At 54.7% G+C, this 22,383-nt stretch overlaps 1 protein-coding gene across 2 annotated transcripts; it reads left to right on the forward strand.

The window, feature by feature from the left end:
- The first annotated feature begins 980 nt into the window (after positions 1-980).
- LOC106782421 (BPI fold-containing family B member 1) lies at positions 981-22,382 on the forward strand. Of its 2 annotated transcripts, none has more exons than XM_023626363.2 (16): positions 981-1,323; positions 3,120-3,271; positions 5,797-5,938; positions 6,627-6,734; positions 7,643-7,789; positions 8,553-8,634; positions 11,555-11,618; positions 13,304-13,389; positions 14,377-14,556; positions 15,495-15,548; positions 16,033-16,191; positions 17,525-17,592; positions 18,477-18,522; positions 18,980-19,043; positions 20,004-20,080; positions 22,217-22,382. In XM_023626363.2, exons 2-16 carry the CDS (start codon positions 3,160-3,162, stop codon positions 22,247-22,249), a joined length of 1,422 nt encoding a protein of 473 aa, XP_023482131.2. In that variant the 5' UTR covers positions 981-1,323; positions 3,120-3,159; the 3' UTR covers positions 22,250-22,382. The 2 variants fall into 2 exon arrangements, with proteins under 2 accessions (XP_023482131.2, XP_023482130.2); XM_023626362.2 differs by having other exon boundaries at positions 1,135-1,323; positions 13,301-13,389.
- The last annotated feature ends 1 nt before the right edge of the window (position 22,383 follows it).

Here is a 22,383-nt window from a genome sequence, read left to right on the forward strand (position 1 = left end):
TCAGTAAATCCAGGGCTGCAGACCAGCCTCTGGGGAGGGTGCGGATTAAGTGAGCCCAGTCCTGCACCAGGTAGTGGGTGACAGGGACCCTGTGGGGCTGTTCATTTGTCCCCTTGATCACGGTCCTGCCTCCTTATTCATCCACTCCACAAATCGTCACCGGGATTCCTGAAGATGCAGGAAAGACAAAGCAGGTGCTAGTCGCTGCCGAAAGAATGGAGAAAAGCTCGTGCTAAGTGCTGTGAGCACCTCTTCAGCCTGCGGGGGTCACTATTATCCCCATTTTACAGATGAGGACACTGACGGCCCAGAGAGGTGAAGTACCTTGGCCACAGTTACACAGCAAAGTGGCAAAAATGAGATTCAAACCTATTCTCTTCAGTGAATTAATTCCTGGAAATGTGCATTCCTAAGTCCTTGGATGTATTTAGGAATAAGGGGTGAGCAGGCAATTCCTGCCTTCCTCCAAGTTAATCATTTGGACTAACCTATGATGATAACCTCTCAACAAAGGCTTGTCCTATTATATGCAGTAACAGCAACAACTACTCACGTTTTCCAGTACTTACTTTGTGCCAAGACCCATGCTCTAAGCCATATCCACTATGTTCCTCTCAGCACCATAGGAGGTAGGTGCAACCATCATTCCCATTTCACAGATGAAAAACTGAGACTCAGAGAGGTTAGGGAACGTGCCCCAGGTCACACAACATGGACATGGTGGAGCAAGGACTTGAACCCAGTCTGTCCCCAGAAGCCCCCTGTGTCCAGCAAGCTGTGGAGTCACCCCTAGATGGGTTTTGAAGTCAGAGGTCTTGTTTGAATCCTGGCTCTGCCGCTGGCTGACTGTGTGAGGCTAGTTCCTCCCGCAAAGCTGGGATAACAGCGCTGACCCTGGTGAGAACGAGGCTCCACCGACAGGACTGATGTAAAGCCTGGGGTAGCACCTGCCACATCCTAGGCGTTAACGCATCGTCACTGCTACTGTTCTCATCGTTGACCCCTTGGGAGTGACTGTCCAGAAGGCAGGGAGCCCCTTGTACAGGCCTCACCGTGTCTGGTCCAGCTCCCCTGACACATGCCCTGCACCCCGCCCACCTCTCAAGTCAGCCAGACCCTCCTTTCTCCAACCTCAGGAAGCTGGAGCCCCAAGGCTGCCTCCGGACAGGGCTGTGGTTCACTGGAAGCCACAAATATTTACCTTGGAGACCTCGGCCCAAGTGCAGAGGGTGGCTGCCCGGTCAGTGTGTGCAGGACATAAGACGACTTCCAGACCCGCTGTCCAGGTGGGAGAGGAGCGGCCGAGGACTCCAGCGTGTCCAGGTGAAAGCGCGGGGAAGGGGCTAAGGCCTAGTCTCCAGGGAGGTTCTGGGCTGGAGACACCAACTGGGGTCCCGTCAGGAGCAGGAGGGAGGCTTGGCCCCAGGGTGAGGTCCCTGGGTCCAGTAGGACCCTCTTGAGGGTCAGAGCCGGCGGGTAGAGAGGTGCCCAGCTCCCTCGCCCACAAGACCAAAGGGTGGTAACGAAGGACTCGGACCAGTTGAGTCTTTCTCTGACCTCATCTCGATGAGAAGATCCCACTCTGCACTCGCCAACTGCCCTGCGCCAGCCCTGTGCTCAGGTGACTCTGGGGACAAGCATCAGACAGTCGTGGCCCTGGAGGAGCTCCCCATGTGGACGAATGTGGCACATGCTGTGCTCAAGGAAAGCCCAGGGTCATGGTGGTGGAGGGCAGTCAGAGGAGGCTTCCTGGAGGAAGCGACATATCTTTTGAGAAGCTGAGTAAGAGTTGGCTGGACAAAGGAAGAGAGAAAGGCATCCCATGCATAGGGAACAGCATAAGCAAAGGCCAGGAGGTGAGATCCCATGTGGTGGGTGTGTGCACGGTGCTTGGACTCGGGGAGGAGACGCCTTCCCACAGGAGGGGACGCCACCGTCCTCCTGGTTCCCTGAGCACCTCTGAGCAGAGGACAGAGTGGTGGGTGAAGATGACGGAGGGAAAACAGAGTCAAGGTGTTTGAAAGAAAAAGACTATGGAGTGGGGGCGGGGGCTCCCTGGACAAAAGAGCCAAGTGCCCGGCGTCAGCTCTGTCTCCGGCTTTGACTGCAAGGTAGTTCCTTCTGGCCCAGCATCAGCAGTAAGAGCTGCCATAATTGTAATAACAGCTGATAGTCATTGAGCGCCTGTGGCTCGCGGGGCCACAAACGGACTGTCTCACTTAATCCTCCCAAGAGCCCTGTGATTAAGTATTGTTACTACTCCTTATTTTAAAGCTGAGAAACTGAGACTCAGAGAGAGTAAGTCACTTGTCTGAGATCACACAGCAAGTGGTAGAGGACAGAGCAGCCAGGGGCCAGAACAGCCCAGCTCCCCTCCCAGCAGATGCCCAGGCCTCTCCCTCTCTCTGCCTTTCTCTCCCTGCCTCCAGACAGCCGCCTGCTCCCTCTTCAGGCCTCTTAGGATTGCAGATTAAGCAAACAGCCGTCCTACACCTGAATTCTCATATCCCTCCTGCCACCAAACTTCCTGTCCTGGGCACACCCCCGGCCCAGGGCAACATCTCTCCAAGTGCCGTCCAGGGTCTCAGGCGGAAGGAGAGGGAGAGCTTTCAGACAAGGGACATGTGGGCAGAGTCCTGAGGGCGAATAGGAGTTCAGCAGGCAGATAAGGAAGGGGAAAAGCATTACAGGAAGCAGGAAGAGCAGGCACAAAGGCACAGACACAGGAGGGAACAGGTGGGTTCTGGAAACCTCAGGCAGGTCGGAATGACGGGGACTTCAGAGAGCAAGAGGGGAATAAGCAGGAGGTGAGGTTGGCCGAGGTTGGGCCAGGGAGGGTTTACGTCCAAACGCCATGACGAAGGGCACTACTTCATTATGCCCACTTGCCAGATGAGAAAACTGAGGCACAGAGAGGTTAAGCTGATTGTCTAAGGCCACACAAAGAGCACCTGGCAGGAGAGGCAGGACACAGACCCAAAGAGTTGGGCTCCAGAGCCCATTCTCCTAACCACTTCAACAGACAGCCTCTCCTGGACTCCGTGCCCCACGTCACCAGGCGTGGTGGGCCTGCCCTTGGCCTCTGTGCTGTCCAACAGGGCCCTCTGTGCTCACCCCAGGTTCCGATGCCTGCCACCTGCTACTACTGACCCCAGGAAGATGGCCGGTCCGTGGACCTTCGCCCTCTGTGGTTTGCTGGCAGCCACCTTGGTCCGAGCCACCCTCAGCCCCGCTGCGGTTCTCAGCCTCAGCCCAGAAGTCATTGAAGGAAGTAAGTCTTGGTCACCCAGTCCTCAGCACCATAAGGCAAGAGGCAGGTGGAGCAGCCCTCCAAAGGAAGGAGGGAGTTCCCCATCGCTGGGGGTATGCAAGGCACAGCTGGGTTCCCAGGTCCACAGTGAGACTCGAGTGGAGGAGTTATAAAGGTTGGGGGTGTCTATGGTCTCAAGAGTCCACAATTCCAAGATCCCTTCTTAAATTCCATGATTCCAAACCCAGCCACTGTGAGCTTCCGTGGCCTGCAGAAGGGATGTGTGGCGCTGCGTGCGACGGTGCAGCTGTCCCTCTACTGCTGTTGTCTAAGCCCACCGCCAGCACACCCCCTCAGAGGGGGACCCAGTGTGCAAGCAGTCCCGGAGCGCAGACCCTCAGCTAGGACTCTGGTGGTCTGCAGCCCAGGCGCAGCTCTGCCGCCCTCCAGCTCTGTGGCCCTGGACAACTCCCCGAACCTCGGTTTCCTCCTCTGGAAACAAATAAGAGGGGCTGCATCACCAGTTGTTGGGATCATCCAATAGGATAGGAAGTGACAAAAGCTTTTGTGAACTCTAAGGCTGGGCTTCTCTACCCCAGCGGTTCTGACCCTGTGGGTCAAATAGCTCTGCAGTGGGCAGGGGCTGTCCTGTGCCTTCTAGGATGTTTAGCACCATCCTTTTGCCCAGTCTTGAGAACCAGAAATGTCTCCAGACGTTGTCAAATGTCTCCTAGGGCATGGAATCGCCTCAGTTGAGAACCTCTGCTCCAGAACGTTGTCCCCCGGGAGGATGACAATCAGTCGGCCCTGGAGGTCCATGTAAAGCACTCAGAGACCAGTCCTCTGCATGCAGTGGGCCAGGCCTGGGCTGGATGGGCAGGGGCAGGGCCCGGTCCTGTAGGGCCACACAGGCGCTGCCCCCAGAGGAGGGATCCCTGAGCAGGGACGGGGAGCAAAGAGGCAGGGGTGCCCTGGGCCCATGCTGCGAATCACAAGCACAGGGAACTTCAGGCAGAAGCAGCCTGGAGATGAGCAGCCGTGGGTTAGGTTTCCCCAGCAGCAGAATCTGCGTTGAGGAGCTGTGGACAAGGGGGTGGCTTAGGAAGTGACTCCAGGAAACCCTGCAGGAGAGTGGGAAGCAAGGCAGGTGAGAGCAAGCCACGTGCCACCGGGAGCTGGAAGTCTGGGCGATGAGTGAGTTGGGGTCGTCAGGAGGCAGGACCCACACAGTAAGCCCAACAGATAAGTTTGTACAAAGAATTATGAGCAGGAGATGGAGTAATGGGGAATTGGCTGAGAAGGGAAAAAGGGTCCAAAGGATACCCTAGGGATGGGGGATGGGGTCTAATCCAAGGACAGAAGAAAGCTGGAGGGCAGAACCCTCCCCAGCCTCAGGGGGAGAGTGTGGTTGAAGCCCACTGATGGTGGAGAAACGCCCTGAGCCGTCCCAGGTCAGAGCTGGCCCACAGGGGGCGGGCTGAGGCTAGCGGGAGAACTGCCTGCCAGGGCGCTGACCGGCTTCTCTGGGAAGCTGCCCCGAGGAAAGGGGCTGCCGTCGGCTCCCTGGGAAGCTCTCTGTGAAGCTGCCTGGGGGAGCTGGGTGCCCGCAGGAGTCACAAGCTGCCCTCAGGAGAGCTGCAGAGCACGCAGCCCTGGGCAGTGACACCACAGCAGCCTGGGGACAGGAGCACCCCAGGGCCAGGAGGGCAAGCTCCTTCCTCCTTCCTGTCCTTCCAGAGCCTCTAGTGACACAGCTTAACACTGTGCCAGCTGGCCAAGGAGGACTATTGACAGGGCCCAGTGTCATTGTCAAGAGGCAGGCAAAAAGTGTGGCTTTGTTGCTGAGAAGTAAAAACACACAGGGACTCTGGGCACAGCGGGGCACACACATCTGAGTCATCCTGCCCGAGAGCTCGGAGAGCTGGGTGTTTATGACCAGTTCCCATCAGTCAGTGGCTGAAGGCTGTTTCGGAGCATCACCTCTCCAGGCTTCTGACCTGCTTTGCACACAAGCCAAATGGGGTCTGGCTGCCAGGAGAAAAGCCCCGAAGGGATCAGACCCCAGGGCTCCTATTTCGACCTCTCTCTGCTCAGCACCTGAGGCTCTTTGGCCAACGGGCCCATAGGATGTGGATGCAGAATATTGTTAGCAAGCGTGTTTTGGTGGCAAAACGGTCCCCAAAAGGGCTTCATGGATCCTCCACCTCTTGACTCCGGAAGTGTTTGCCGCTGGCAGGTGGGAGGGATGCAGGTCCGTGTCCTGGGTGTACTGGCCAATGAGCCAGCCCGATGCTCGCAATGCTCAGGGGCATGAACGGTCCCCCCAGTGCCCCAGCCTCAGTCCTCACGTGAAAATGACCCATCTGGGCCATCATCCTAGAGGCCACAGGTACACAGTGGGGATGGTCAGGATGGAGCCATCCATACCCTCGCCTTCTGCCCAAGTCTGAGTAGCCCTGAGTGATGCCCCCTCCCAGCCTGAGCCCCTGCCAAGCCATCCTTCCTGCCCCACCTGCTGGGCCCTAATCCCTGGGCTCTGCCTCCAGAGCTGACACAGAAGCTGAAGGACCACGATGCTGTCGACATCCTCTGGCGGCTGCCGCTGCTCAGCACCATGCGGGAGAAGCCGGCCGGGGGCAACCCCATTCTAGGCAGCCTGGTGACCTTCCTCATGAAGTATATCATCTGGTAGGTGGAGCGGAACCACGTTGGGAGCTGGCTCCTTCCCCACACCCCTGCCCAGGACACGCTTTGCCTGCTCAATCAATCAGTCCACAAGCATCAACTAGTGTCAGCCCTGCGCCTGACCGGGAGGAACGGAGCAACGAAGTCCCTCCCTGAGAAGCTCCCAGAGGAGTTAACAAACCATTAGAGACTGACACAGGAACCCTAACGGGGGACCCCAGATGAGGGTCGCCTGGGGTGGGAGGGTGAAGAGATAAGGTGACACTTCCTAGTGGATGGAGGTCACAGGTGAGCCAATGACTCCATGCTCACCAGGAGACAACAAGACAATGGCGCTCCAGGCAGAGGGACCAGCCTGGGCAAAGGGAGAGGGGGAGAGTTGGTCAGATGGCTGGAGCTCCAACCCCAAGGTGAGGACTGAGAGGTCAGCAGGGCCAGATCCCAGAGGGTCTTACAGGTCAACCCAAGGAGCAGGGATTCCTCTCCTAAGTAGGGTGGAGGGAGCCAAGGGGTGCTGTGAGCAGGAGTGGAGGGGAGGGATGGAAAGACCATGCTGGGGAGGAGTCAGTGGACAGGACTTGGGTCCAGCTGCTGACTGGGCACCAGGGAGACAGGAAAGATGGAGGAGAGCAGGTTTGGGGGTGATAATTGAGCATGAGGCGTGAATCTCATCTCTCTGCATCCCATCCAGGCTGAAAGTCACCTCAGCCAACATCCTCCAGCTGCAGATACAACCTTCAGCCGACGGCCAGGAGCTGGTGGTCAAGGTCCCCCTAGACATGGCAGCTGGATTCAACATGTGAGTGTCCCCTTGGTCAGGCACAGTGGGCCTGGTAGGTTCATCCACTCATTCCTCCCTTTCCTCCATGGAGGTATCTGGAAAAGAGAGTTCCAAGCAGAGGGAATAGCAAGTGCAAAGGCCCTGAGGCATGAGTCAGCTTGCCTTGTTCAAAGAATGGCAAAGCAGGGGGGAGGGGGAGAGAAGTGGGAGGTGAAGCCAGCAGGCAGCCAGGGCCAGATCTTACAGGGCCTTGTGGGCCAAGGTGAGGAGTGGTTTTACCAAGTAGGGTGGGAGCCATGGAGGGTTTTCAGTAGAGGAAGGACATGACATGATGTAACATTTTTAAAGAATCCATCTGGCTGCTGTGTACGGGGCAAGAGTGGAGGCAGGGAGGCCATCCAGAGACCACCGCAATAATTCAGGGGGAGACAGTGACAGGTCGGCCCAGGGTTTAGGGGCAGGAAGGCGGTGAGAAGTGGTCAGATTCTGGTTTGGAGGTAGGTAAAGACAACAGGATTCAAGATGATTGAATGAGGGGGGAGAGAGAGAAAGACTGGGGAGCCAAGGCTGACGCCAAGGCTTTTGCCTGTGCAGCTGGCAGGACGGAGTGGCCAGCTACCGAGATGGGGAAGGCCGTGAGAGGAGCCGTTTGGGAAGGATCGCGGTTCCGTTTTGTACACGTTAAATTTGAGACGCCTGAGTAAGGAGTAGGGTATAAGTTTGGAATCTGTTGGAAAATGCAGAGGATTTAAACCAGGAGAAGAGTGAAAAACAGCCTGGGATAAAAAAAATTGGGGAGATGAGGAGAACCCAGCAAAGGAGCTTGAGAAGGACGGTGAGAGAGCTGGAAGACAGAGATGGACACCAGCTTTGCTCCAGCCTGGCGCTGGGATGGTGCTCACGGCATCGGGCACCTCCACCCCCAGGCCCCTGGTCAAGAGTATTGTGGAGATGCACATGGAGACGGAGGCCCAGGCCATCATCCGAGTGGAGACCAGCGAGAGGGGCGGCACTCTCGTCCTCCGCAACTGCTCCAACAGTCCGGGGAGCCTGCGCCTCAGCCTGCTCCGTCGGTGAGTGCCGGCACCTCCTGCCGGGCTCCCTCCACACCTGGGAGGGAAGCCAGGTGGTGGTCATACCCATTTTACAGATGGAGAACACTGAGGCCTAGAGAAAGAAAGGGCCTCTCGACTCTTGATCTGGGGCTCCTTCCAGGGAATGTGTGATGCCAAAGAAAGTTCAAGACATCAAGGATGAAAGTCATAATGGTGGGACTTCAGGCATCATGCGGGGAAGTGGGGCAAACATTTAAACGTGGAGAGGACGTGGAGAGGGGCTTCCTAGGGCCCCTCAAAGCACCGCAGGCCAGCTTGGGTGGGGCCACGGGAAAAAACATGCCTAGGGGTCAGGCAGACGCATCTCCTTCATGTCCTGTCTGGTTGACGCTGGGCAAGCCGCCTCCCTGTGCCTCCCCGTCCAGAGCAGAGGCAGAGGATCAGATCAGGCCACAGCCGTGAAGCACTCAGCACAGGCGGGTCACACGGCAGGTGCTTTCCCCTCCTCCTTAGCAGGAGCATGGGGAGAACACCGCTGCCAGCATCCCAGTGTGCGGCACAAACTTCTAGAGACAACGCCCAGCCCCTGCTCCCTGAGAACGCTGCCACCGTCTACACCTGGCCCAGGGTGTAGACTCTACTCCCAGCCCGTCTCTGACAGGTTGTGTGACCTTGGGCAGGTTCCTTCCTGCCCTGGACTCTGTCTCCCCTTCCGTGAAACGGGGGAGAGGTGACCATCTCTGACCCTTCCTAATCTCTCTCCCCTTCTCCCCTCCGGAAGCTTCTCCTTCCTGGTCAACTCCTTAGCCGACAAGGTCATGAGCTTCCTGCTGCCAACCCTGCCCACGCTGGTGAAAAGCCAGGTGAGTGGAGTCAGGGCCCCTCTGGCCCGCAAAGATTGCTCCCCCCGCGGGCCTGGGGTGGAACTGCAAGCTGGTGCTTAGGGACCTGTGTCTCCTGGAGGGGGGACTTCTGCGCCTGGATCATTCTTTCAGCAATGGATCATTGAGGTCCAGGTAACGGAGCTGCCAGAAGTCCACCAGGAGACCTTGATCAGCGATGTGCTGACAAATTGTTAACAGCTGACTCTGGAGGGCAGGGAGCCCTGCTGGTAGCATTTGAGGATTTCTCTGGTATAAACCTCCACGGCCAGTTCAAGCTACTAGCATGATGCCATTGAGCAGAGTTGGGAAGAAGTGCGTAGCAGCACGCTACTTTATGGTATTTCCACCATACAGATGCGATAGACATAAATATCCTCAAGAGCAATAGATAATAGGAAAATGTAACAAAAATTAGGAACGAATAAGTTTTGAGTTTTCATTAACTCTACTTTTAGCATAATTAATTTAGTTGTAAGTTTACATAATTTAATTTTTAGTAATGTCTGGATTTAGCACCCAGCTCAGAAATTCCCCAAAAGGTAGCCATTGGCCCTTGCAAACTGGTACAAGCTGGTTTGAGCATACCAGTCAGTGTCTCGCACCAATCTGTGGTCTTCAGGGGTCTGTCGCCCACCAAGTCCTGCTGGGTTTATTTTTCTGAGTCAGTAAACACAAGTCAGTCTCACTTCACAAGGCCCTTCTATGTCACAGGTGAACTAAAACTCTTTAAGTTGGATTCACCCACTTTGACCATTGATTCCCACTGTAAATTCCAAGATGCAGTCACAGCAGTGGGCCTCCTGGGGTTCAAAACACCTTCTCAGATAATTGATAAGTTTATTACACTAAGACTATTTTGAATTGAAAAGACAATGTGATAACTAAAACAACTTTGGGGGGAAAGTACGTGGAATTCGTCCACTGTAACTTGGCTGCTATTTTCCCTTTTGCATTTTGCCTTCCAATCCTCATCCACAAGCACGCAAACTTTTACGTGGCTGCACTTGGGATCAATACTATTGGGTATTCCTTAAGTCATATCTAGTTTCTATGCCATTGTACGACAGTCATAATATTGTCATAACTGTAGCATGTTTAATACGTTACTAAGCCATTCTAGAGAGCCTTTATAATAGCATCTGAAAGTAAGTAACTTTGTAAAATTGGACTTCTGTTATGTGAGGTATTTTTCCTTTTAACAAATCACTTTTTCTATTTAATGGTGGGAGATTCTTAAAGTAGGGCCCAGCAGGAAATTTTTTCCCAGCCTCCAGCAAAATTATAGTTTAACTGGCATCATACTTTAATAGCTAAAAATGTATTTCCTACTAGAAAAGATGGCAAGAACTTGGGATTATAAAATGTTCTTTGCCTAATATCTGTTTTCAAGGGTGAAAAGCCGAATATATTGAACAACATGAGAAAACTGGCATTCCGTTAATGATCATGGTTTCCCAGCATGATTCACTGGATTTGATATGACGGTCATATGAATATTTCATCTGGCATGAAGGGAACAGGCGCCCCATGTTTAAATCTGGCAGGAGCCCATCTAGAAAATGCTGAAGCCCCTTTCAGTGCAATTATGTGGGTCCCAACTCCAGCTGCGCATCAGAACCTCCTGGGAAGTCTTTTAAAAACGCAGATATCTGGGCTACACCCCAGAGACGCCTATGTAAGTGGTCTGGGTGAGGCCCTAGTGTCCCGCAGGGTTCTAGCTCCCTGGAGATCCTGATGTGCAGGAGAGCTGAGACCCGCTGGTGCAAGTGAGGGACGGGGAATTGTGGGAGAAGGTGCTGAGGTGGCCAGGGACGACTTGCCCCCGGGGAGCAGGCGGTCCCTCAGCAGTGGATGCGGGGAGCCTCTGAGCCCAACTCCTCCACCCTCCCTGGGTTCTGGGTGGCAGAGCAGCCTGGAGCAGGGAACGGGTTTTCAGAGAAAAAGTTAACATTTCTCAAAGGGCATTGTCCTTTCCTGAGAGTAAGTTCTTCCACTAGGGAAATTGTACCCAAGACAAAATGACAAAGTCTCAGAGCACTGCCCTGGAAAATGGGCTGCCTAGACCAGAGGACGAGGCCCTTGGGCCCCAAGGGCAAGTGAGTCAAATGCGCAAGCCCCTCCTTAAGCAGAACAGGTGCGACCAGAGTTAGGTTAGGCCAGCGTTTCTCACCCTCGGCACTGCTGACATTTGGGCGGGATAATTCTTTGTTGAGGGGTGCTGTCCTGTGCGTTGTGGGATGTTTAGCAGCATCCCTGGCCTCTCCCCACCAGATGCCAGTAACACACCCTCTCCCTCCAGTTGTGACAACTTTTAGTTCTGTCTCCAGAAACTTCCAACTGTCTCCTGGGGAGCAAAACCCTCCCCTGCTGAGAACTGCTGGCAGTTTTGAGGGGAGAAGAGTTCAGTGGGCAAAGGGACGTGTTGGGGCTCGAAACCCTCAATGGGCACAAAGAGGTAGTCCGTGAGTCTGGCCGGGTGTGTCTTGCTGGCTTCTGTGCTAGAGTCTAACATGCAGAAAGAACTCAGCAACGATTTGTTGAATGAGTAAGTGAATGAAGGAATGAATTCTCCATTTTCCTCTCACGGAAAACACGGGATCTCATGAACAAGACAAGGAGTCTGATGTCAAGGGCAGCTGGCAAGCCGGGCACACCCTGGACATAGGGCAAGGGACAAACCATTGCAAAAAGTCCCAGGTGACACTGGGGGCCAGGGTGGGCTCTGAGCAGTAGGGATGGCTCTGGGGGATGAACCACTGACTCCTCAACCCCAAGGATGAAAACTTGGCTGGCCATGGGCACAATGGCGGGACTCAGGCCTGGTGGGCTGGGCACGGGTCACTGTGGGGCTGTGTTCTGGCCCCTCGCTGATGGAGGCCCTGCGTTTGTGCTGTTGCAGCTGTGTCCCGTGATCGAGGCAGCCTTTGAGGACATGCGTGAGGACCTCCTGCACCTGGTGAGGGGTGAGTGCACCACTCTCTCCCGTCTCTTTTACGTTGCTGCTGAGCCGGCCCCCCGGCCCTGCCTCTGCCCAGGGCGGGCCTCCCCAGGCAGTCCTGAGCAGCAGGTTGGAGGAGCAGACGGGAATTCACGACTGTGGCTTCATGAGCGCCTACTATGTGCAGGTTTCTATGTGAGCCAGCGGGGGCAGCAGCTGAACCCAAGCTCAAATGCAAACTCTGCCATGGACGCGCTCCGTGACTTTGGGAAAGCCAGCTCCACTTCCTTATCCTCAGTTCCCTCATCCGTAAAATGGGCCTAAACTCCCTACCTCACAAGATTGTTAGCGAGGATGAAAAGATTACGGGAAAGTTCCAGGCACACAGCAGGTGCTCTGCCGGGCATGGAGAAGTGCTTACAAGTGTGTGCTGAGTGGATGAATGAATGAATGAATGAATGAGTGAATGATACAGCCAGCACTGTAGAAGGAACCAGGGAGGAGACAAGATGTGTGCTCAGGAAGGAGGTCACTTCTCCCTCCCCAAGAGTAGCAGAGATGGGACGACGCAGGCTTCTGCCCCCACCTCGGAATTCTGCCGCGCTCGGACTCCTCAGAGAGAATTGGTGGGAAGAAGACAATTCTACTGTCTCCTCTTGGGATCTGAAGAAGCTCATGTAAAGGGCGACGGAGAGGAGGGGCAGAGGAGACGGAATCGATATGCATGGAGCCCCCGCGGAGCCCCGCTGGGCTGGGTATCTCATGGACACTGGCTGACTCTGCAGACAGCTCCAAGAGCTCGTGATCACGACCCACTTCACAGAGAAGGAAATGGAGGCTCAGGGAAATTAAGTCATTTGTCCAGGTTCACAGAGGAAATTAGTGACAGGAGAAAGCTTAAACTCAACTCTTCAAGTTCCAAGTCTGGTGTCATTCCGATCTGAGCCGCTTTACTGGGCACCAGTCCTGCACAACCTGAGGCGGGTTTTATTATTTTACCCCCATTGTAAGATGAGGAAACAGTTTCAGGGGCGAGAAGAGACTAGCCAAGGCCACTGGGGTCAAACGGAAGGCTATCTGGCTCCTCTGTCCCCCAGGGGCAGGGCTGGAGTTCTGGGGAGGGAGAGGAGGTGTTGGGGGCCATGGGCCCCTCAGTGGACTTCTGGGTTCCCCGCAGAACAGCCGGGCAGATGAGATGCTGCCGCCACCTGGAGCCTGAGGAGGGAATGCCAAGGCCACCGCAAGGGATGTGATGGACAGACCCAGACCCCGCCCAGGTGGGGCTGCAAATCAGTCTGATGGGGGAGGCGGAGAGTTATAAGCAACAGGTCAGTTTGTTCCAAACCATGACTTCGGCGTAGGACCGACGAGGTTAAGATCCTTTCACAGTGTGACGTGGAGCAAGTCATTTCACTTTCCTGAGCCTCGGTTTCCGCATCTGTGAAATTGGGGTAATGATGAGACCCACCTCCTGAGGTTACTGTGAGGGTTACGAGCTAACACATGTAGAGCTTCAGCCCGGTACCTGGCACTCCACGTCTGCTCCATGAATGTCATCGTGATCATCATCAGTGTCATCATTCCCCCTGCGTCTCCCTACTTATCCCCCACCCCCCGGGGCAATGATGCAGCCCAGTCGAAAGCAGCCCCCAAACAGCCCTGTCTGATACTGCCCTCCGCCCTAACAGAACTTTCTCCTGTCCCAAGCAGTGCCCGTTTCCCTCAGCTCTGACCACCTGCAGTTTGACCTTCTGTCTCCTGCCATCAAGCATGATGTCATCCAGCTCCACCTGCAGGTGAGTGTCATGGGACCTCGAGGGTAAAGTGGGGACCTCACTGCCCTTCTCTGAGCGCCAAGGGTCAGACGCCATGGGTCTGTTTCAGGGGCGAAAACGCCACTCACAGTAAGGACACACAGGCTGATTTAGAAAATCTCACAGGCTGAACGTGTGCCGTGTAAACCATTCTGACAGAGGAAGCGGCAGGTGGAATCCAAGGGCCACACACAGATCTCAACCCCGATGATCTGTCCGCCACCCTGATTTTCCCAGGCAGGGGCCGGAGTGTGTGCTCTGGGCTCTTGGTCTTTCTCCTGGGCGAGCCCCTTGCCAATCCCCAAATATCTGGTCACCTTGAACCAAGAGCCCAGGATCGAGACAGATCACTCAAGACATTGTGGATCACGCAGACCTAAGTTCTCTCCCAGCTCCACAGCTCCCTGGCTGTGTGGCTTTGGGCAACCTTTCTGAGCCTCAGTTTCCTCATCTGTAGAATGTAGATAATAATAGTGACCAAGGAGAGGATGAAATGAGACTGCACGGGAGCCTGGTAACTCAGCTCCCTGCAAACTGTGGGGCTGCACCCTCACTGGAGCTGGCCTCCCTGAGGGACCAGGCCAACCTGGGCAGCGAGAATCCCAGACCAGCTTCCGTGGACCCCTTGGAAAACTGCAGCATCAAACACTTCCATCCATTTTGTTGCAAGTTTGAGTTTTCCCTTCATCCAAAGGGTTTGTGTGGTATCTAAGTTGAAATCTAAATGCCAAATAAGACATCTAGGCTTAAAAAAGTCAGAGGTTATCTCAGGGGTCAGGTGGAGTAGATGTTGCTTGGCACCTGAGATAACTCATCACCTATGGCAAGGCGTTGAATTCCAGGCTAAGCTTCCTGGCAGCAAACGCAAAAAGGGAAACAGACTGAATGGTGTCTTTTCCTTCTAGGTTGTTACTGGGTAAGTTGTGGAGTTAAAGTTCCCAGCCAACTCTCTGCTCTGTGTCTCCTTAGGCCAAGTTGTCGGACTCACAGGGAAAAGTGACCAAGTGGTTCAATGAGTCTGCAGTCTCCCTGACGATGCCCACCCTGGAAGGCGAACCTTTCAGCCTCACCATAAGGCAGGATGTGGTGAATGCTGCAGTCGCTGCCTTGGTCCCTCCGGAAGAACTCATGGTCCTGTTGGACTATGTGGTAAGCCTCAGCGTGGACAGAGGATGGGGCCACCTCTGCTGTATCATGGGAATATCCTGAATCAGTCAGGGCACAGGAACCCCCTAAGCCCCTGAGCAGGAATCCCCTGTCAGGCTCAGTTTAAATACCTCCAGTAATGGAGAGCTCACCCCCTCCTCTAACAGACCTTGCCTCTGACATAGACATCTAAAGCTGAAAATTTCCCTGGGGACATCCATCCCCAGTCCCAGTTCTGCCCCCTGGAACCTGATACACCTGCTTTCTCTATCAAGTACAGTCCTGTCAAGCCAAAGGCGTCAGATACTGAGTGGTCCAGGCATGGCAGTTGTGCCCCTGCCCTTCACTATGGGGCCCACGGCAGACATCGCTAATTGATCAGGGCCCTCCTTTCCACGGAGCCTAGATGCCAGCACAGCCTTAGAATCCTTATCAACACAGCACAGCAAGCAGTACCTCATGTCAACCAGAGTGTGCCACTCCTCCAGGGTGACTGATGAGGAAACTGAGGCACAGAGAGGGAAGGGTTGGCCCAAAGTTATGTGAGGGCATCAGGACTTCAGGTCAACTGATAGACAACAGGTGACCAAGCTCTTGAGGATTAGAACTCAGGGTAGGGGGCCGGGGTGATGAGAAAGGAGGAGTGGTCACCAGCAACCACCTTCATGAGCACAGTAAGATCTGGGTCACTTCTCTATGTCCTCTGTGAGCAGAGAGCTGCCCACAGACCCCAACCACCACCAACCCACAGTGAAAGTCCAGGCCAGCGGGGACCCCATGCCCCACAGCAGCTGACACAGGGCTGTTTTCCACCAGTGACAGACAGGTGGCCTGGACCACCAGGCCCACCCAGCTTTTCCAGGGCTCCCAGCAGTGGGGCTGCTGGAGGTGTGTCTCGCCTCTCTGCCCGCTGACCTGCTCTGGCCTCCTCTCATCCGCAGCTTCCTGAGCTGGCCCTCCGGCTAAAGTCGAGCATTAAGGTGATCAATGAAAAGGTAGGTCTGTTCCCATCTGCAGCTTGATGGGCGTTTGCTGGGGTCTCTCCACTGGCCTCTAGGGAATAAAATACATGTAGGCCCACTCTCCTTCCTTCCAGTACTGGTGACTTTGACAGACCAGGTCCCTGTCCTCACAGAGATTTCAGTCCAACAGAACAGTTTGACCCGTATCAAATAATCACACAGATAATAGTTCGGTTGCAAGTGTAGTGAAAACAGGGCAGCTTCTAGGGGTTATGAGAGTGTTACTGGGGCGCCGGACACAGTCTGGAAGACTAGAGAGGGCCTCCCTGGAGGGAAGGGTATTCCAGACAGAGAGGGCAGCAACAATCCCTTCCAGGATCTGAGAGAAGGACAGTCTGGCTGGAGAGCAGAGAAGTAGCAGGAAGCCCAGGAAGGTGGGCGCAGGTCGGGCCCCCCGGGGCCTGTGAACCATGGTGAGGCATGTGGGAGGCCACAGATGGGTGTGATGTCCTTCCAGGCTGCAGATCAGCTTGGACCCACACAGATCGTGAAGATCGTAACTCAGGAGACCCCAGAGCTCCTTCTGGACCAGGGCAGAGCCAAGGTGGCCCAGTTGATTGTGCTGGAAGTGTTTGCCACCAGTGAAGTCCGCCGCCCCTTCTTCACCCTGGGCATCGTGAGTTCAGTTGTCTGAGATGCCAGGAGCATCCTGGGGAGCCTCCTGTCCACTACTCCTCTCCAGCCCTCTTGCTTTGCTAAACGTTTCCAGCACTCTTGTCACCCAGCAGAGAGGGAGTGGGGGAGCTCTCAACCAAGAATCAGGAGCTTTGGGGGCCCGACTCTGACCCTGTGACTTATTAGCTGGGCCTTGTGTACCCACCTTCTGAGTCAGTCATTGGCCACCAACAGCCCCGGGGTAGGAGGAACTTGACCTCCCAGCAGGGCAGCTCCATGTAGTGAGGGCCGCTCTCCAGGGAAGGGACAGCAGTGAGCTGTTAGCAGCAGCACTCAGCAGCTGAGCAATGGATGCCCCATCCTATGGAGGGGGTCTGAGCGGGGCACCCACTGTATCCACTACTGAGAGCGAAGGGGAGAGAGAGACGAGGCAGGGTTCATGGCTGGGTGCCAGAACTGTGCCTAACCAAGGAGTCTGGGTGGCACCTGGTGGGCAGAAGGAGGCTCATGTTGACACTCTCCTTACAGCAGGGTTACCGTGTACAGCTGTGCGGGTTGTCCACACACAATTTCAGGGGTGTCACTCCCAAGACTACAGGATGCTCGATGCCCTGGCTTCCTGCTTTGAAGGATACTCCTATCGCCGGACCAGCAGTGGGAGTGGACTGCTAGGCCAGCCCCACTCCCTGGTGACCTGGCCCTTCTGTGGCCACTGGCAGGCTCTTTTCAAAAGGCCACCCAGGGCAGCCTGCACAACAATTTTGTTCTCTGCGTGCAGCTGGCCTGGAGCTGGAGCCTGGCCCTCTGCCCTCAGGCTCACTGCAGCCCCAGGCCAAGTTGATGTCTATCTTTGGCACCCGCATTTGAGACCTGGCTTAGCTTCTGACCTTTCCCATGATAATAATGGTTAACATTTACTAGAGGCTTACTGATCTTTGTCCCTCAGTTTCCCCACCTCTACAATGGGGTAATAATAGGAGCCACTGCATAGGTTGTGAGGATCAAAGGAGATGACCATATAAAGCTCTTAAAACCCTGCCCGACACACAGTGAGGGCTCCATGCATATTGCCTGCTGTCGTCATCATCTTCATCCTCGTTCCTCACAACAGTCCTATGCGGTCATCTGTCAATGGGGAGAGGGTGGAGGTACTGTCCCATTTAACAGATGAGGAGAGTGAGGCCCAGAGAGGTCCAGCCCTTTCCCAAGGGCACAGAGCCAGTAGCTGAGATTCAGACGTGTCAACTTGACCCCAGAGCCTCCTTGCAGAACCCTGCACCCCACTCTTGCAGCATATTCTTAAAAGAAAGGGGCCTGGGCTTCTCTTGTTGCAGGAAGCCAGCTCGGAAGCGCAGTTTTACACCAAAGGTGACCAACTTGTGCTCAACCTTAATGAAATCAGGTAAACATGTGAATCATTATGAAGATTCTGGGGATGAAAACGAGTCTCACCTCACGACCGTTGCTTTTCTTTAAACGCCCGGTGCTTCGAGCCTCTGGGCTGTGGGCCTCCAGTGAAGGCTGCTCCAGGACGGGCAGGGAGGCGGCCCCTCCTGGACTGTCCCGCTGTCGGGCACTGAATGAGAGAAAGGGAAGGAAAGGGAGGCGGCCTTGCAGCAGCCATGGGGCAGGCTGACCCCGACCATGGGAACGGCCTGCCCAGCACCATCTTCTTGGACTTGGGCGCCCATTCTGGATGCCTCCAAGATAGAGGCAGCTACAGTCATGCCCGGACACTGAGGCCCCATGGAGCCCAGGCCAGCAGCGCAGGGCTCCAGCTGCCTGCCCACCTTCTCCCCTGCCCCACTCTCCCCCTGCCGCCCCAGAGGGAGTTCAGGGGCTGCAAACTGGAGCCTCCTGGGACCAATCGAGCCTGCAGATATGTTTTGATCAGCCCGCATAGGGTTAGGTTTTTTTAATATAAGCTAGTAGACAACTTATGAAAATCAGAATATCTAGCCACCGTGGGCCTGCATTCCTACCTGGCAGCAAATAGTTGAGCTGGGAACAAGGTGCCCCCTTAGAAGGAGCCTGAGCTCCCCAGTTCACCTTGGTCCTCACTCCTGGGGGTGATTTTTCTGCTCTTTTAGCCACTATTTGTTTCCTCTCTCTGCCCTGCCACCCCACTACATTGTAACCTCCATGAGGCAAAGATTTTATTTGGTCCACGGCCATATTTCCAGAGCCTGCACCGTGCCTGGGGCAGTAGGTGCCCAAATCATAGTTGTGGACTGAATAAACAAATGGGCTCTGAGGGGCCATTCTCATGGGCGTCTTCTGTTGCAGCGCCAATCGAATCCACCTAATGAACTCCGGCATTGGCCTGTTCGACGTGAGTATAAACAGATGGTCCCTGGAGACACGGAGGATAGCCCAGGATGGGCCATTTCGAAAAGATATATTGCTCAGGACCTGCTTTGAACGAGGCCCCCACAGGCAGCCCCGTGGTGGGTTTGCTGGCTTCCCCATTATCAGCCAAAAAGTCCAGCCTCCTGGCTCAGGCGTTCACTGAGCGCCTAACAGAGCACTGGAACAGAACAGAGCAGAGCAGTGGAGCCACTGAGTGTGGGGCAGTGGGGGCAACCCTGTAATGCACCCCAAGCTCCCACCCCCAGGCGCAGGGCCCGCTGAATTTGTGCCGCCCTCAGCCTGTCCAGTCCCCTGGAAGCCCTCGCAGCTCTGACCAGCAGGGGACCTGGGACCCAGCATCTTCCCCCAAGTGCCCTCGAGATGGAATGGCTGGGAGGACGCCAGATTCAGTCAGGGTGATGGTGCTCTTTCTCTCACAGCCTGAACTTCTGAAAGACATCACCGCTGAGATGCTCACCTCCGCCCTGCTGCCGAATGAAAACGGTGCGTCCTTTACCGTCCGACCCCATGCTCCCCAGGGCTTCGCGGGCAATGCTTTCCTTCTGCTGCCCTCCTCTCCATGTGGGGCCCCTTGCATTAATTTCTATCCAGCCTCAGAGCCTAGTTCAAATCCCATCTCGTCCAGGAAGCCTTCCCAGTCACCCAACTGGAAATGACCTCTCCCATCTCCAACACCCCAGCCCCACTCCTTTACTCATGGTGGAGCCCAGGCATGCCACGATCATCAGGCAATGCCTGGCCTCACAGGCCAACAGTAGGAGAAGACAGAGTATCAAGAGCCAACCACGGCACACTCTGTGTGCCTCAGGTAGGCCTGGGTTCAAGTCCTGACGCCCCTCCTGCTGGCTGCCTGGCCTTGGACAAGTGGCCCTGTCATCCTGAGCCTTGCTTGCTCCATCTGTAAAATGGGAAATAAGAGTATCTTCCTCAGAGGCATAAAGAAGATGACTTTTCAGGGAGCAGAAAGGGGTGCCAGGCAGTCGGTGCTAAACGTTTCTTAGCCACAGCTGATGTTGGCATTGTTATCTGTGTCACTAGGGTGGAAGCCAAGAGAAAAGGTGGGATTACTCTCATTAAGCCCCCGGTCATGGGGGTGGGGAGAACTGGGAACCTAGGCCAACCCTGCCTTTTTCATTTCTTTATTTGATTTGAGTGGGAAATGTCAAACATAGATCCCTCTGCTGTGGATAATGGGAGCTCCTGACGGCTCTGGAGCAGAAGTGTGAGAGGATGTGAGGAGTCAGCCAGAAGCCGTGCTGGAGGCAAAGGGTGGGGAGATGAGGCTGGGGGATGCTGGGGCCAGAGAATGTGTGAGCAGAGGCAGAAGGCATGGTCTGAATCAGGCGTGCCAGGTCCCAAACCTCCTCTCGGAACTGTGAGCCTGCCCGTGGCTGCCCAATGCCACCGCCGGCCACCAGTGTCTGACCACATTTGTTATTTCAGGCAAATTAAGTTCTGGGATCCCAGTGTCAATGGTGAAGGCCTTGGGATTCGAGGCAGCCTCATGTTCTCTGACCAATGTGAGTAGAGCCATGTCCTGCCCCAGGAAGGGCACAGTCGCTGGGAGAGCCCTGGGCTGGGAGGTGGGGCCTGCGTTGCAATCCTGGCCCTGCAAGTCACTCCTGGGGGACCTTGGGCAAGTCCCTTTCTCCTCTCAGGGCCTCACTTCCTCATCTGGAAGTGTAAGGGTGCGACTGTCCTGGCCTGGGGTCAATATACCTCCAGCTTTTTCCACCCTACCTGTCATTCATTCATTCATTCATTCAGTAAGGCCTGGCATGCAGTAGATGCTCAATAAATGCTTACTGAGCAAATGACTCTCCGTGGCAGCTGCTGAGAGGGGAGCTGTAGCTGCATCACCCCTACCCCCAAGTATTATCATGAATAATATTAACAGCCCGTAACTTTGTACCAGGCACTGGGGTATAGGCAGCATCTCGCACAGTCTTCACACCCACCCTATGCGGTAGATCCCGTTACAATCCCCATTTTACAGATGGGCAAACTGGGGCTCAAGGATGGCAAGTCCATCTCCAAGGTCACACTCCCAGTAGGTGGCAGAGTGGGACAGGCACCCAGCACCTGTCCTGAGAACCCCCTGCTTTGAGCCCCAACCTCTGCAAGAGCCAATGACGGTGAGATAGGCCATCTCAGTCAGCCAGCCAGCAGACATTTACTAAGCACCTACTGTGTGCCAGGCAGTGATCACAGCAGCGAACAAAACAGACGAAACCCCGGCCCTCTTGGAGTTTGTATTCGTCAACAATTACGAAAATCCACAGGTGACTGCCCACCCTTCCATGGTCAAGGTGTCCAACCCAAGGCCAAGGAGGACTTGGGACCAAACCTTTGACTCTTATTACTCCTGATTTCCCCAAAGCTGTGGATTGGTACCACTGAATCCCTGAGCTGTTTAGTTCTGGAGAAATCCACAGAGGAAAGGAAGTCTCAAAAATGCCCCCAATGGGGTCACATTTGGGGGGAGGGTAGGAAGTTTTGTTAACTAACTTCAAAGGCAACTTGACATTTGACTTATTATCAGCTGCCCACCCTCAAAAACTGTGTCCACCATTCAGCTGGGTGTGATGGAGAATAATGAGAACGGTACTGTGGATGGTACACAGGCTGAGAGTCTAGACTCAGGGACCAGAGGGCTGGTTCAAATCCCAGCCTTGCCTCTCTCTAGCCATGGACCTCAGGCTGGTCCTTTGGCCTCTCTGAGCCCAGTTTCCTCATCCATAAGACCCAGCAGATGTCCGAAAACACAGTCATGCACTAATGGACGACATTACAATAGTCCCATTATAACGTAAGCAGTTTATCTCAGACTCGTACTGCACTGGATTCCTGTTGGATGGACAAGTGGCGTCCACAAAACTGGATGGCTGGAGCTTGGTTCATTTCTTGTAGCTCTCCTTGGGGGGCATTTCGCAACTTTCCTCTTTTTAAAATCAACTTGCGTAACAAAATCCATCACGTGCAGTTTGTGTTGGGAAGGTATCATTTCACTCTTTGGATCTGTTTCCAAATTTCCTGTTTTGCTCTCTTCATTTGTTTTGGGCTATCAGCATATTGATTTCCTTTCTATAGTTTTATAATATGATATTTTAAAATTGAGTCAAAGGGCTGAATAAATGGATAGACAGGAGATAAGGCAAGCGTGGTTTAAAAAGTTAACGGAATCTAGGCGGTGGGTATGCAAGTGTTCACTGTAAATTCTTTCAGCTGTACTGTATGTTTGGAAATTATAATAAAACTTTGGGGGAAATCTAATAGATTAAGTTCCTTGTATAACACTCAGTTTCAAAAAAAAAAGGCAGACCGTTGTCAACATTTTAGCTGCTGGGTCCCAGGGGACCCCCAGGAGTCTGCATTCTACACAACTTCTCGAGGAGTTTGGGGGTCAGCCGGGCTTGGGGACAACAGCCCTGCACAATCCCGCTCTCTGCGTGCAGGCGCTCTGCCTGTGCCCCTACCCAGGCAGAGCGTCACTGCTCACACGCAGACCCTGCTCCTCTGACCCTTCCCAGAGTTCTGTGTGCGGGAGTTCAGGATCATGACCCCCAGTGCCGGCGGTCACCTTGTGGAAGACCAACGGGCATAAACCACAAGGCAGGAGGGAAAATCCCCAAATGACTTCTCTCCTCCGATTCCAGGATGCCCTCGTGGTCACCCCGGCCTCCTCGTAGAACCCCGGACCACTCTCCTCTCTCCCAGTGAAGACTTGGACGGTGGCCATCCAGGGCGGGCTGGGTCCCAGTGGGAGCGTGGGAGCCAACTCTGTAGACTGCCCCTCTGCGGAAAATAAACACTTGCCTGTGAC

This window comes from Equus caballus, chromosome 22, assembly GCF_041296265.1.
Source record: "Equus caballus isolate H_3958 breed thoroughbred chromosome 22, TB-T2T, whole genome shotgun sequence".
Taxonomy (NCBI): domain Eukaryota; kingdom Metazoa; phylum Chordata; class Mammalia; order Perissodactyla; family Equidae; genus Equus; species Equus caballus.

What these genes read in the sequence shown, in the direction of transcription:
- LOC106782421 (XM_023626362.2), top strand. Translation starts at nt 3,160, where the DNA reads ATGGCCGGTCCGTGGACCTTCGCCCTCTGTGGTTTGCTGGCAGCCACC. An exon ending in CCACGCTGGTGAAAAGCCAG is followed by an intron (nt 8,635 to 11,554) that starts GTGAGTGGAGTC and finishes GTGCTGTTGCAG; the next exon opens with CTGTGTCCCGTGATCGAGGC. An exon ending in CCGGCATTGGCCTGTTCGAC is followed by an intron (nt 18,523 to 18,979) that starts GTGAGTATAAAC and finishes TTTCTCTCACAG; the next exon opens with CCTGAACTTCTGAAAGACAT.